This window comes from Mastigoproctus giganteus, chromosome 10 (genome assembly GCF_048544385.1).
Source record: "Mastigoproctus giganteus isolate SK-2022 chromosome 10, ASM4854438v1, whole genome shotgun sequence".
Lineage (NCBI taxonomy): Eukaryota > Metazoa > Arthropoda > Arachnida > Uropygi > Thelyphonidae > Mastigoproctus > Mastigoproctus giganteus.
In genome coordinates this window covers 166,506,645-166,521,310 of record NC_143584.1, presented here as the reverse complement: position 1 = coordinate 166,521,310, position 14,666 = coordinate 166,506,645, and the positions used below count along the sequence as shown (strand labels likewise).

At 36.6% G+C, this 14,666-nt stretch overlaps 1 protein-coding gene across 6 annotated transcripts in view; it reads left to right on the top strand.

Annotated features, from left to right (window-relative positions):
* Positions 1-14,666, top strand: part of Nipped-A (Transcription-associated protein Nipped-A) — a 1,216,281-nt gene that overhangs the window by 868,009 nt on the left and 333,606 nt on the right. For all 6 annotated transcript variants that reach the window (XM_090382460.1, XM_090382459.1, XM_090382462.1 and 3 more), the window contains one exon: positions 5,702-6,102. In XM_090382460.1, coding sequence (XP_090238586.1) covers positions 5,702-6,102 — 401 coding nt within the window. The remainder of the gene's footprint in view (positions 1-5,701; positions 6,103-14,666) is intronic.

The window sequence follows — 14,666 nt, the reverse complement described above, 5'->3', positions numbered from 1 at the left end:
CATTATAGACTGGAGTAAAGTAATATTGATGACAAAAACAGTTTCACAAGAAACATCCAGTGGTAAAGAGCAGGATACTTCCATGCCTGGAAAGCAGAAATCAGAAGTAAAATCTTCAAAAACAAAGCAAACATCATCTAATAAACCGTGTGAACAGAAACAAACAAATATAGATCAAATGGACACTGATGAACAGAGAGAGAACATACTAGAACTACACCCTGCAGAAGATATTGATACACCTCGTCCTAATTTTCCGAAGAAAGATAGACCCAAATATGATAAACGGAAAAACTCAAAAGCGCAGTCAGATTCAGCAAATCGTCCCGAGACCTAAATAATGCAACATATTATTATACAGTGGAACTGTCGTGGTTTACGTGGAAAATTGGATGAAATAAAAGATATAATTCAGCAGTATAAACCGGCCTGCATTTGCCTTCAGGAGACCCATCTAACACCTCAATCTTCACCCACATTTCAAAATTATACACTTTTCCGGAGAGACAGGAATGATAACAGAACTGCCAAAGGAGGAGTGGCAATTTTGGTAAATACTCATATACCAGCTAAGCAAACAACATTAAGAACCAACTTAGAAGCAGTAGCAGTAAGAATAGCCATCGGAATTTCTATCACAATCTCGTCCATTTATCTTCCACCAAATATCCCCCTCTCCAGATCGGAATTAAATGATCTTACTATGCAGCTCCAACCTCCCTACTGCCTTATGGGAGATATGAATGCCCATCATCATTTGTGGGGATCTACTCACACAGACAATAGAGGTAACATAATCGAAACTCTCATAGATGATCAACAACTGAATTTACTGAATACCGGATCTCACACTTATATCAGTTTGTCTACAGGTATCACCTCTGCAATAGACTTAACAATATGTTCTCCATCAATTTATCCTAGTATAGAATGGTTCGCGTTGAATGATCCTTACAACAGTGATCATTTTCCGATAGTATGTTCCATACAGACACAATCAACTCCTACAGAAGGAACGAGAACAATATGGAATTTTAAAAAAGCTAATTGGAGTAAATATATGCAATTAATCAAACTGGATAAGCAATTAATAGAAACCCTGCCAATAGATGATGCTGTCTTATATATCAATGATCAACTGCTAGAAGCTTCCAAAGCTACAATACCTCAAATAAGTAAGGCAAGGCAGGCACGGTACAACTCTTGGTGGAATGCAGAATGTGCAACAGCAAAAACAAAACAAAATCGAGCATGGAATAGATTCCGTCAATACCCAACTACCGCCAATTTAATTGCATATAAAAAAGCCAAAGCTGAAGCAAGGAGAATTCGGAAAAAAGCAAAGAAAGTCTTGGATCGTGTTCGCTTCTACACTTACTAGGAACTCGAATCCTGGTTTGGTGTGGAAAAAAATTCGGATTTTAAGTGGAAGATATCCAATCACACAATCTCCAATCTTCCATTGGAAAGGGCAGGACGTTTTTCAAGCAGATCAGATATCAGAAATTTTGGCTGAATCTTTCGCTTCCATATCAGCAGTTACAAGCTACAGCACTGACTTTCAAAAATATAAAGAGCAAGCTGAACGGAGTAAATTGAATTTCTCTACCAAGATATCTCATTCTTATAATCTACCATTTCTAAAAGAGGAATTACTTACAACCATTACAAAATTACCAAATAGCGCACCAGGTCCCGATGGCATTTATTATACTATGATACAACACCTAAACTCTGATTGTCTGGAAATCCTGCTAGCACTATATAATAGAATTTTTCTGAACAACCTGTATCCATCCATATGGCGGCATGCAATTGTCCTTGCATTTCCCAAACCCGGAAAAGATCCTTCCTATACATATAATTATCGCCCGATTTCACTGACCAGCTGCTTGGGAAAAATCCTTGAACGAATGGTGCATAATAGACTTACGTGGTTGCTGGAAAAAGAGAATGTTTTATCACCCCACCAATTTGGATTTAGGAAAAATAGATCAACACTTGACCTACATGTCAAAGTGGAAACAAATATTAGAAACTCATTTATAAGAAAGCAGCATATGGTGATGGTAAATCTAGATCTTGAAAAAGCCTTTGACACAACATGGAGATTCGGAATTCTACGAGATCTATTTCAAATAGGATACAGAGGACAACTTCCACAATTTATAGAAAAATTTCTTGCTGACAGAACATTTCAGGTACGATACAAAGGCTGTTTATCTACAATCTATATACAACAGGAAGGGGTTCCCCAGGGCTCAGTATTAAGTGCAACCCTGTTTGCACTGCGGGTGAACAATATCACAAAGGTTATACCCCCATCATTGCAAATATATATGTATGCAGATGATCTTTCCATTTCATTTCAATCACAAAGCATGAACACAATTGAACGACAGCTGCAATTATTCATAAACAAAATAGAAGTATGGACTCAAAATAATGGCTATAGAATATCTGAGAAAAAATCTGTTGTTATACACTTCTGTAAAATGCGTGGTCTTCATCCTGAACCGGTCTTATACTTAAATAAAATTGCTCTACCTGTTGTTCAAAATTTCTCCTTTTTGGGCTTAACAATAGATAGAAAACTAAACTTTCAGGAAATATACTAAGACTTCGAACTAGTTGCCTCTTAAAACTTAACATCTTGCGCACAGTATCTTCAATGGCCTGGGGAGCCGACAGGTCCACATTATTACTATTATATAAAACTTTGATTAGATCTCGTTTAGACTATGGATCTCCTGTATATGCTTCAGCAAGAAGGAGCATCTTACGTCGTCTAGATACCATTCACCATAATGCTCTCCGCATAGCTCTAGGAGCATTTAGAACTTCACCAATCTACAGCCTGTATGCAGATGCTTCGGAACCCCCGCTGAATCTTCGACGAGATTATTTACTGTGCATGTATGCGGCAAAAATATACAGTCAGCCATCACATCCAAATTGGTCCATTATTCACAATCCACCATGGACGAGTAATTATGATCACAAGCCAAATGAAAATAAACCAGTAGGACTGCGCCTCAGACACTTAGCTCAAGTTTGGGAAATACATTTCCAGAACATTTCTGCAGTAGATATAAACTCAGAACCTCCTTGGATTCCGACTGTGCCATTATCCATATCACATCTTACAAACAGGAATAAAAAAGAGATCTCTCCAATCGTTATACAGAAGCTTCATGCACTGCACAGTTTTGAAAATAGAAACAGTCATCAGATTTACACAGATGGTTCAAAATCGAACAACTCAGTAGGCGCCGCAGTAGTTTTACCGGAATATATTATATCTGTCTCCTTGCCTCATGCTTGCAGTATTTTCACAGCAGAATTATATGCTATTAAACTAGCACTGGATGATATTACCCAGCATCAACTTCTACCTGCTCTAATCTATACTGACTCCCTTAGTGCAGTAGCAGCTTTGCAGAACAGCAAACATTCCTCAAATTCCTTGATTCAGCATATCAAAAAACAACTCGGAATTTTTCATAAAGCAAGAAAACAAGTGTCTATCTGTTGGATTCCCAGCCATGCTGGAATTCTAGGAAATAATCATGCAGACCAAGCCGCAAAAAATCCAGATCTTAATATACACGATAACTTTCAGTTTGTACAATTTACAGATTATAGGGATGTATTTCGTACCAAATATACTTCCATCTGGAAACAACTTTGGAGGGACCAATCGTGCAATAAACTTCGCAGAATAAAAAAAGATCTATGTTTGGGGAATTCTAGCTCACGTACAAATAGACAGGAGGAAGTTATATTAACAAGACTGCGCATTGGACATACCTTCCTTACTCAGAAACATTTACTTTTAAGAGAAGATCCACCGCTCTGCTCTGTCTGTCAGATACAACTTACAGTAAGGCATATCCTGATTGATTGTCCCTCATATTCAGCCGTTCGAGCCACATCCTTCCAATCATTAGCAAACTTGCAAGCTCCTCTAACCCTCTCTCATGTACTTGGTGACAAAGCAAACCTAAGTGAGCTCTTTATATATATTAAACATCTAGGAATAATAAATGCACTCTGATATATCCATCCTAAATCATTAAAATGAACGTAATGACGCTGACAGACACATATTGGCCACAGTTGCCCTTGTGTCGTGAAATTTTCATACCAACAACAACAACAACTTCTAAAAATAAATGTAATATTAACTAATAATCATAATGTTGTCATTAATGAAATTTATTGATGCAATGTTGAGCATATTAAAAAAAAACTGATTACTGTACTAGCAAGGTGGACAATGTTAAATTTAAAAAAAAACTGAGGCGGGCACATGTATACGATGAAGAATAGCTAGAACACCAAGTCTTTCTGTTCATCATTGTATACCTTCAAAGGTTTCAGTTAAATATAAAATAAATATCACCAGTACTGGAAATGTTTTCTGTGATGTAAAACAAAATTGCATAATTAATGATTCTTAGGATTCAATATCTGTCATCCCTTTCCCAAAGTCAAAAATCAAGAAAAAGGAGGGTTATATCTAGATTTAAAGGACTAATTCTGGATATAACCATTTGCTCTCTCCATTCTCTTTCTAATGACCTTAAAAAAACTGCCTTTAACAGGAGTGCCATAGCCATTAAAAAATGAAAAATACTATGTAGGATTGATAATGGGACCAGAAGAAAAGAACATTAAAAGCAGGATACAGCTATAAGTAGGAGTGTTATAACAAGCATTTACTGTATCAGCAAAAAATCCAGTTCTTCACAAGAGACCCCCAGAACTTCAGGCAGACAACCCTACCAGAAGAGAAGGAACTGCAAAGGAGCTTTCACCATACAGACTACCTCTAACAAAACCCACCCCAGTTAATATCTTCTTCTCCTGCTCCATTTGAGGACCCCAAGTGCTCCCATCTTCCCAACCACCATTTCACCACAGTTGTCTTCCCTTTTCAGATGCCTGCTCATCCAAGCTAATTACTACTACTATTGTCCATCAGTCAGCCTTGCAACCAGCATTCTACCTGAGAGATTCCTCCTGTATCAGGCTGGCCACAGTACTCAGCCAACTTCACCTGTCCTAGAAGATCTGTGAGGATGGTTGCCAAACAGAAACAATCTGGCCAACTCACAGCCACCACCCACTGAGTGACATCACAACACTACCACCAGGTATCCCAATCACCATTTTCAACCCAGGAGTGCTTTTAACACATACTTCACTGTTCTTTGTTGGCAAGAATGATTCTGTAACCCATGAGATAAATGGTTTTTCATCTAGAAGAAGGTTCACAGAGATGTATTGAAATACAAGATGTCTTTTACTGGTATTTAATGTTCAAAAAAAAGTTTTTTCACAGTTAAACAGTTTTTTAACACAGAAGTATCTTTATTCTGCAGTCTTGTATCTGAGTTCCACATACCATTTTAAAATTGTCCTAAAAAATTGATTGCCAAATTAGTAAATAGTTAGTTAATTTGTTAATGAGAAACTGTCACCACTAAAAGTGGCTCTAAATTATGTCACTTAAGCAGTTATTTTAGAACAGTAACCTAGAGTCTAGGAATAATAACCATTTAATGTGTCATATTTTAATTAAAATTTATTATTCCTCTGTCACCATAGTTTTAGGATTTATAGAATTGTGTAATTATTCTTTTGTCAGACTTCATCTTTTTCTTTTCTTTTTTTTTTTTTTTCCCTCTGATTTTAGTATTTGGGAAAGTCACATAATCATGCTCACAGAGCTACCTTGCTATTAGAACAATTGTTCTTTGAAAAAGGTGTTGGACCACAGTTGAAATCAAGAGCTGCAGCAGCTGCTGAATGCTATGAGTTTGAACCAGTTACATCTCCTCAGAATGAAACTTTAGATGCTTTATCAGAAATGTACTCATTCCTAAAAGAAGATGATATGTGGGCTGGACTGTGGCAAAAAAGAGCTAAATGTAATGAGACAAATATAGCTATTGCATATGAACAACAAGGTTTCTTTGAACAAGCTCAAGGTGCTTATGAACTGGCTATGAGTAAAGCTAGGCAAGATCACAATACTGCTCCTGCATCTCCTGCTGTGCATAGTGAATATAAATTATGGGAAGAGCATTGGATCAGGTAATACTCTTTTTTTCTTATCCCCCCTCCCTATGAAATCTTAAATTACATTTTTAGATAATACATTATTAACCAGCAGTTAGTCATATTCTTTTATTCTCCTACAAAAATGAAATCACTGTTTCAGATTGCAATGTATATATTATCCAAAAATATTATTTTTGGATTATTTTTAACTGTGATTATTGTTCTCATTGACAAAACATATTTGTAAAAATTTTAAAAAAGGAATAGCTTCTCCTTCAAAAAAAAAAACTACACATGCACACAAAACAGTAAAAATCAATGTTACATTTCATGGGCACTATTTTTATACTAGTCTATAATAAACAAGAATTTTTTTTTTTTTTTTTTTAAATCCTATGTAGTGTATCAAGGGTCAACCATTTCAATGCCATACCCCTACTCTCGTGGTCCAAAGGACAAGATTCCAGCTGGAGGAGGTATAAACAGGATTTATAAGTTATTGATGGGAGATACTAAATTATTTCATTGTGCAAATTCTTCCAGTGATGCAGCTAGTCATTCACATCAGCATCAGTGCAATCCAGTGCTCATGGCCTAGATTCCAGGCTAACACCACAGATATTGATCATGTTTGGCCTCTGTTTTGGCAAGACTGGAGGTTTTGGGAGGCCCAGGATCAGTGGGCTAGTGGGTTTGCCTTCAAGGTTTAACCATGTCAATGCCACACCCCAGCCCTCATGGTCTCAAGGACATGATTCTGGCTGGCAGAGTGCAAGTATGGTGCCTGGGTAGCCCTATATCCAATTCCCTATCATATATATTGCTTGCCAGGTAGTGGGCATTGCTTTGGGCACCCACTAGAGGGTAGTGGATGAAGAGCATGAACATCAAAAAGAAAATAAATTTCTAACGAATATTGATAATCTGAATTCTGCTTTTAGGATCCTAACACAGTGCCTAGCATAAAACAACAAGGTTGACATTAATACCATCACTGTAACAGTGATGGTAACCCAGAAACCAAGAAAATATCAGGACCTACGCCACATAATTCTGATAATCCATTCCACTAGATAAAAGCCCATAGGAAAGATGTCACCATTCTTTATCCAGAAGGGTTTTAAATCTCTAGCAGTCTTCCTTAATCAGTTAAATAGATACATTTGGTGACCTATTCATAGAAACCAAAAAGTGATAAGCATTCAGAACAGCTTCTTCAAGACACTTCTATTGAAGGAATTCTGATTGAATTAGCCCCAATCAGACTCTTAATTCATTTTGTGATCTCCGAATGAAATTTTCTTGAAGTGTCATAAGAAGAAATCCATTTTGAACCAAAGCCACAAGAAGTAACAGCTGTACAAAAAAAAATTGTGCTTAGGGATGGGAATCTAATACCCACTAGAAACCTAATTGTCACTTTCAGCTCAATAACATCTACTTCCATTACATTTTGGTACTTGTACTGCCTAATAAACTATACATACTGAATCCCTATGATTATCGTATGATTTGTTCCATTATTTGATAATGATACCTTACAGGTATCATTACCAAATAATGGAACAAATCATACGATGGAATTGGAGAGGTTTTTGCAATAATATTGATGATATCTGTGAACTAATTCACCATTACAATCCTGCTGCCATATGCTTACAAGAAACAAATTTAACAACAAAAATATCCATTTCTGTCAAAAATTATACTATCTTCAGACAAGGTAGATCTGATACTAACAGCCCCCATGGAGGAGGCAGCCATAATCTTGGACTCAAGAGTCCCCTCCAGATGCATTCCATTGCAAACACAATTGGAAGCGGTTGCGACACATGTAGTAATTGGTATCACTCTAACACTGGTCTCAATTTATCTTCCACCGAACCAATCATGTACAATTCAGCAACTGGTAAATCTTATTTCTCAGTTACCATCTCCTATTTGTTTATTAGGAGATATTAATGGACATCATCCATTATGGGGTTCTCTGGTCTCAGGCGGACATGGTGAACTAATTAAAATTTTACTTGAGAGAGAGAATTTGACACTATTGAATACTGGCTTACCCACTTGCATCCATTTTCCTACTGGGTCAACCAGTGCAATAGAGCTCTCAATTTGCTCTCCGATCCTCTTCCTAACTATAGAGTGGGCAGTACATGACAATCCTCTATACAGTGATGACTATCTGCTGATCTGTAGTATTCAAACCATGCATTCCAAACAAACTGAAACAAAATCAAAATGGAAATTTTCCAACGCAAACTGGACGAAATTTAACAGTCATGTATCTTTTGATGAAGACATCATAGCGTCTTCTGTTATTGACATTGTCTCCAATCATATCACAATGCAGATACTAACAGCTGCTTTTGCAGCTGTTAGTATCTGAAATGCCTTAGGAATGGTGTTCTGTGAATTGTCTGCCTCATCTGCATATCAACCATCTTTTCAAAAAATTAAAGCTGAACTTCAAAACTAAATGTCCTTTACCCTATAACCAACCACTCACAATATCTGAACTGAAAGAATCTATATATACCTCAAGAAACAGCTCTCCTGGCCCATCAGGGCCAGGAGAGCTATTTATATTGTAGATATAATGCTTCCACACCTCAATCAGAAATCACTATTGTCATTGCTAAACTTTTACAATAGGATATTCTCAGAACATATATTCCCCACTTTCTGGAGACATTCTTATGTAATAGCCATACCTAAACCTGGAAAAGATCATTTGATTCCTAACAGCTATAGACCAATTTCTCTAACCAGCTGCCTGAGTAAGACTTGGGAGAAAATGGTTCACCATCTACTCACCTGGTGGTACCTTGAATCCCAAAACATAATCAGTTTGACTTTGGAAAGAATAGATCTTCCCTAGATCTCATTACAAAAGCTGAATCAAACATAAGAAATGCACTCATCAGAAACCAACATCTCGTCATGATATGCCTCGATATAGAGAAGGCCTTTTATACCATATGGCACTACAGTATCCTAAGAGATCTCCATTCTATTCGTATGAGAAGCCATTTACCATATTTTATTCAAAGCTTCCTTCAGCACAGATCTTTCCAAGTTAGGTACCGGCAGGTTTTATCTCAAACATACGTACAAGAAGAAAGAGGAGGAGTCCCACAAGGCTCTGTTCTTAGCACCACTCTGTTTGCAATACGAATAAACAACATCATAAACAGCATTCCAAACATGGTTGACTCGTATCTCTGTGCAGATGATCTTACCATATCCTGTCATTCTCAGAATATGAACTATATTGAGAGGCATCTACAAATATCCATTAATAACATTGAATTATGGATGGCACAAAATGGGTACAATCTGTCAAGCCACAAATCTACAGCCATACATTTCTGCACTAAGCACAGAATACATCCTGAACTTGAGTTGCACTTGGCCAATCATCCTCTACCAATCAGTATTTGCCTCCTAGGGCTAATTTTTGATAAGAAGTTAGACTTCCAGGAGCACATCAAATATCTAAGAACCACTTGCACAAAGAAAATGAACATACTCCGGGTTATCTCCAGTACATCTTGGGGTGCAGATCATTATACTCTGCTCCACTTATATAAGTCCCTAATTAGATCTCGGCTAGATTATAGGGCACCTGTTTGACTCAGCTAGGGAGAGCACCTTAGCCCGCCTTGTACCCATCCAACATTCTTCTCTTAGGATAGCTCTAGGTGCATACAGAACATCGCCAGTTCAAAGTCTTTATGTTGAAACTCATGAATCTCCACTTAGCATCAGAAGAAAGATGTTGTTGATGAACTACTCAGCTAAAATTAAAAGCCTGCCTACTCATTCTGTTTGGCCACTACTGCATGATCCTCGGTGGAAAACTCACTATGCAAATAAACCCTCAACAATTCAGCCGACTGGTATCAGACTGCAGAATCTAATGCAAATCCAGAAAGCTGGAACATTAAACTTGATAATATCCTCAGAGAATCAAAAGATCAGGATCCTCCATGGACTAACTTCACACTTTGTTGTGATAAATACTTTGAGCAATGGGGTAAAGGTTCTATAGCAAATATTAATATCCAACAACTATGTTTTGCTCACACACAAAAGTATCCCCACTTTACTAAAATCTACACTGATAGTTCAAAGTCAAACAGTCAAGTAGGTGCAGCTGTTGTTTTCCTGAATACAACTGTCTCAGTGTCACTTCCAGCCGAATGCAGCAGTTATGTTGCGGAGCTCCATGCCATCAACTTGCCCTGAAAAAGAACTCACTCCTGTCAATAAATAAAAGCATAATATATACTTATTCACAGAATGCTCTTTTAGCTTTGAAAAGCAGTTCCACACCTTGCAATCCTTTATTAAACCTCATAAAACATGGGCTGATACGTCTTCATGAACATCAGCAAACTGTTGTCTTCTTTTGGATCCCAGGTCACAGTGGTATTCCAGGAAATGAATGTGCAGATGATGTTGCAATGCATACCTCCAATATAGCCTCAACAAATGATCCACTCCCATATTCTCATTGCAGACACAATGTATGTAGAAGATGTAGGGAACAATGAACACTTCTGTGGAAAAGGCAAGCAAATAAGTTATTTGAACTGAAACCTGAACTACAAGTATGGACATCTAGCCTTCGTAAAAATAGAAAAAAAAAAGTAATCTTTGCCAGAACCCGAATAGGTCATACTCACCTCACACATCTCTACCTGCTTACGGGAAATGATCCTCCACAGTGTGCGTACTGCTCGCAACCACTTACAATAAAACATATACTTCTTGAATGTAGCTTGTTCAATAATACCCGACGAACGTCTTTCAGTATCATTTCAGATCTGCAACAACCTCTGTCTCTCAATAGCATCGTAGGTAAAGAAGCAAATCTCTCTGAATTCTTTCTCTTCTTAAAACAAATTCAAATGTATGACGGTTTCTAACTGCTCCCCGTGCAGTTATCATATCTGACTCAATTAATTTGGGAGGCGCAATATGGCCTATGTAGCCCTTGCACCAGAAAATACCACAACAACAACAAAAACTTTGTGACCTTTCCTATCCTTCATTAAGTGGAGATTGATGTACTCTACTGAGCTCTTCTGATCCTAAACTTGATTGTTGTTCTCAGATATATGCTTTTTCTAGAGAGAGAGAGAGAGAGAGAGAGAGAGCACACTTTGGTGATTTATATTCAGGCCATTCACATTTCACATATTTCCTAACCAAAGCCGTTATATTGAAGCAAATGAACCCCCCCACCCCCCAACATAAGTTGTTCAGTTCACTTTCAAATTGAAATCCTTGTCTGACCATTCCACATGACATCAGTTTTTGAGTCACGATTGGAAAATCTGTACAACACTCATCAGACTGCCAATGAACCATTTGGTATTCAAATCTAAGGGCTGTCAAGTGAACTAGGTGTGATAGTAGGCAATATTTCCTAATCATCACGTAAATTTCCTCTACCCTAGCATGGTGGTCTTCCAACCTGTGACTTCTCCCTCAAGATCTGTCTGGGTTAAGGCTGCTACACTACTATCTGTATTCCAGCAATCAAAAACTACAAAGTGGTATCCAGTCAGATTCCACAATAAAGTACACATATACAGCAGAGTTGCATGCGGTAGAACTAGCCCTGGATTATATAAATATTAGCCATTTCCAAAGATATATGATAGACACCAATTCAACAAGTGTGTTACGAGCTTTATCAGTGATCAGATGTAATCCAGTCCTGTCCAATTTCATTATATGCTATATACTGTCTCTTTAAATCTGAATTTGACACCTGATTCTGCTGGATTCCATGCCACATTAGGATCAGAGGAAATGATCTAGCAGATACTGCTGCTAAATCACCACTCTACTTGAATAACTGTTGCCTATCAGTCCCATATACAGACTATACACAAGTAATACTTGGCAAGGTTCTTGGCATGGACAGGCTGCAAACAAACTAAAGCCAATTAAGTCTGTAATCAAGGAATGACAACTCATGTCTATACACATGGTCCAAAGAGTAGAATTTGTTCTTGCTTGGCTCCATGGTCATCTGACACACTCCTTTTTGCTGAAGGCAGATGACCTTCCTATTTGTGAGAACACGTGGGAGGTCCTTTAGTCATTCACCCTCACAACACTGTTTTAACTGTTGTTCTATTCATTATAGAATGCAGCATTTTGTGCTTCATCTACTTCATCCAGATGAAATTCCTAATAACTGTTGTTGAAAATGTTTTCCTTGAATTGTTTTACAGAAAATTCCAGAAATGTCTGTTAATTATGAAGGGAATATTGGTAGTAATTTTGCTTCACTGCCACACACTTTCCTCCAATCAGTAACACCCTCCCTCTGGCTTCGTGTGACATTGATGCATAATTTGGAATGAAACTGTTTATGCACATACTTCACATTTCTTGCAGCAAGCACTCTTGTTAGTGACATGCTTCTAAAATCAAAGAATGGGTTTGAAGGGTGCAGTTTTTAAATTTGGTAATGCTTTCCGACATGTCTAAAGCTAGTTTTAATTTATAACAATTAATGAAAAGTATGTGTTTTTTAATATAGAAAATGGATTTTTCACAGTTATATTCAGAAAATATTAAAATTATAGGTATCGTCAAAAAAAAATGAACATTTTGAATTATTTTTTGCTTATTTTTCAAATTTTTGCCTGTACAGAAGAATTTTAATTTTGAATTTTTGTGTGACTGATACAGGGTTATTAGTCTGGCTGAACTGTTTACAGTCAGCCAGACTAAGATGACAGAGACAATATGTCTAATGATGTTTTTAAATTTTTAGGTTGTTATATAGATTAGATATATTTTAATTAGTCTTTTTATATTATTTTGATATTTATTTGTTACTTTTGGATGTGCTTACCTGTTTATAGGCTTCAAACGTATTTGTTGATGTTTTTTTTTTTTTTTTTTTTTTTTTGATTTGGCACATCATCGCCTAAGCTGCTAATTTGTCATTAAACAACCAACCAATCAATAACTCATATCTACTTCAAGAGGAAATGATATAGTACTATTGTAAATTGTAATGTTTTCTCTGAACTTTCTACTTCTGGCATTGATAACTTCTTGGATTTTGATGGCTCAACCAGTGTTGCCTTCATTCTTTATTTAGTGGCTTTTCCCTTTCCATCCTTTGGGGATTTGTCATGCTCTTCCAATTATGATTCCAAATAGTATTATTATTGAAAGGAAAAATAAAAATTGCATGAACAAAAAAAAAAAGTAGCAATATGCTGAAAAATTTCTGTCACTCTGTACTCACAATAAAATCTCTTCAATATAATCTGCATTGTTACCATTGTAATTGACTAAACCAGTTACAATGGTATCTCACAGTACATGAAGCACTTGCCTTAAGTAAGTGCTTCATGTACTGTGAGGCTCATTGAACGTCACATAACCCAACCAGACACATGGCACAGTGTGTCTGGTAATCATGGATATTTATGATACACATAAATATTTGGGCTTTTATGGTATTTAAGTTGCTGCAGAATTGATTATTTTCTGGTATAAAAGATGTTCCTCAGAATCTTCTGTGTAATCAAGCATGTAGAACTGCACAATTTCCAAGCATCATCATCACTAGGATGAACATGAAAAACTTCAGTGATAAACCAGATCACAAATTTTAAAACAATATAGTCCTGTGCCAGGTATATTAGCAATTTTTGTATCCATTTAAACAAATTAGCATAGCATCATTGTAAGATATAATTTTTTTTCTCTGAAATTTTTATGATGTGGTGAACCTGGGTTTGATATTTGCTCACTTCTCGAAATGCTGATCTGAATGCCAATTTTTATCTAGGTCTTTCTGGAAGAAAATCTTTTCAATTACAGAACTTGCAAATGGCTGTCATTGGACCATAATTGTACTGTTTGATAATTGTTTCTTCACAATTTTTAGCTTCTTATTCCAGTTTCTATTTACTTAATTTTGCTTGATTAGAATTTCTGAATTGTAGTTCTCTCTGGCATACTCAGCTACTTTTTTAGCTGTAGTTGGCTGGCTGATAATTTGCTCTTTCAAATTTGGAAGAGCAAATTATGAGGCAGCTACGGCTAGAGAAACAACATTTAGTATTCATTTGAAGTTCTTATCCATTATCCATGTAGTTTAACAATCCTGCAACCGACACTGTCTTTGTTCTTTGGCTAGTTGATATTTCCTCTCCTTGGGAGATTTGTCACACTCTTCCATCTTAAATATTTTAAAATACCAATCGCCTTATAAACCTTTCAAATACAGCTTATGCTTTTAAATGAATTGTATGAATGGGGGCAGAATGCATAAATTAACTGTAAAAATATACTCCAGAATACCTGAAAATTAACCAGCAACCATTAAGACCACATATCAGAAGCAAGTACTTTACATACAATGAGCCACTTTTCAAAAGTTGCAAACTATGATGTTACAACATATCCTCACATTTACAGTGTGACAGGCCAACATCAGTGTTAACTACAAATTTTGCATAGAGTTGGTACAGTGCTAAGTGTAATACACAGAAATACATTACCCTCCAAAATGTGGCCAATGTAAAATCCCCACGTAACATAATTTC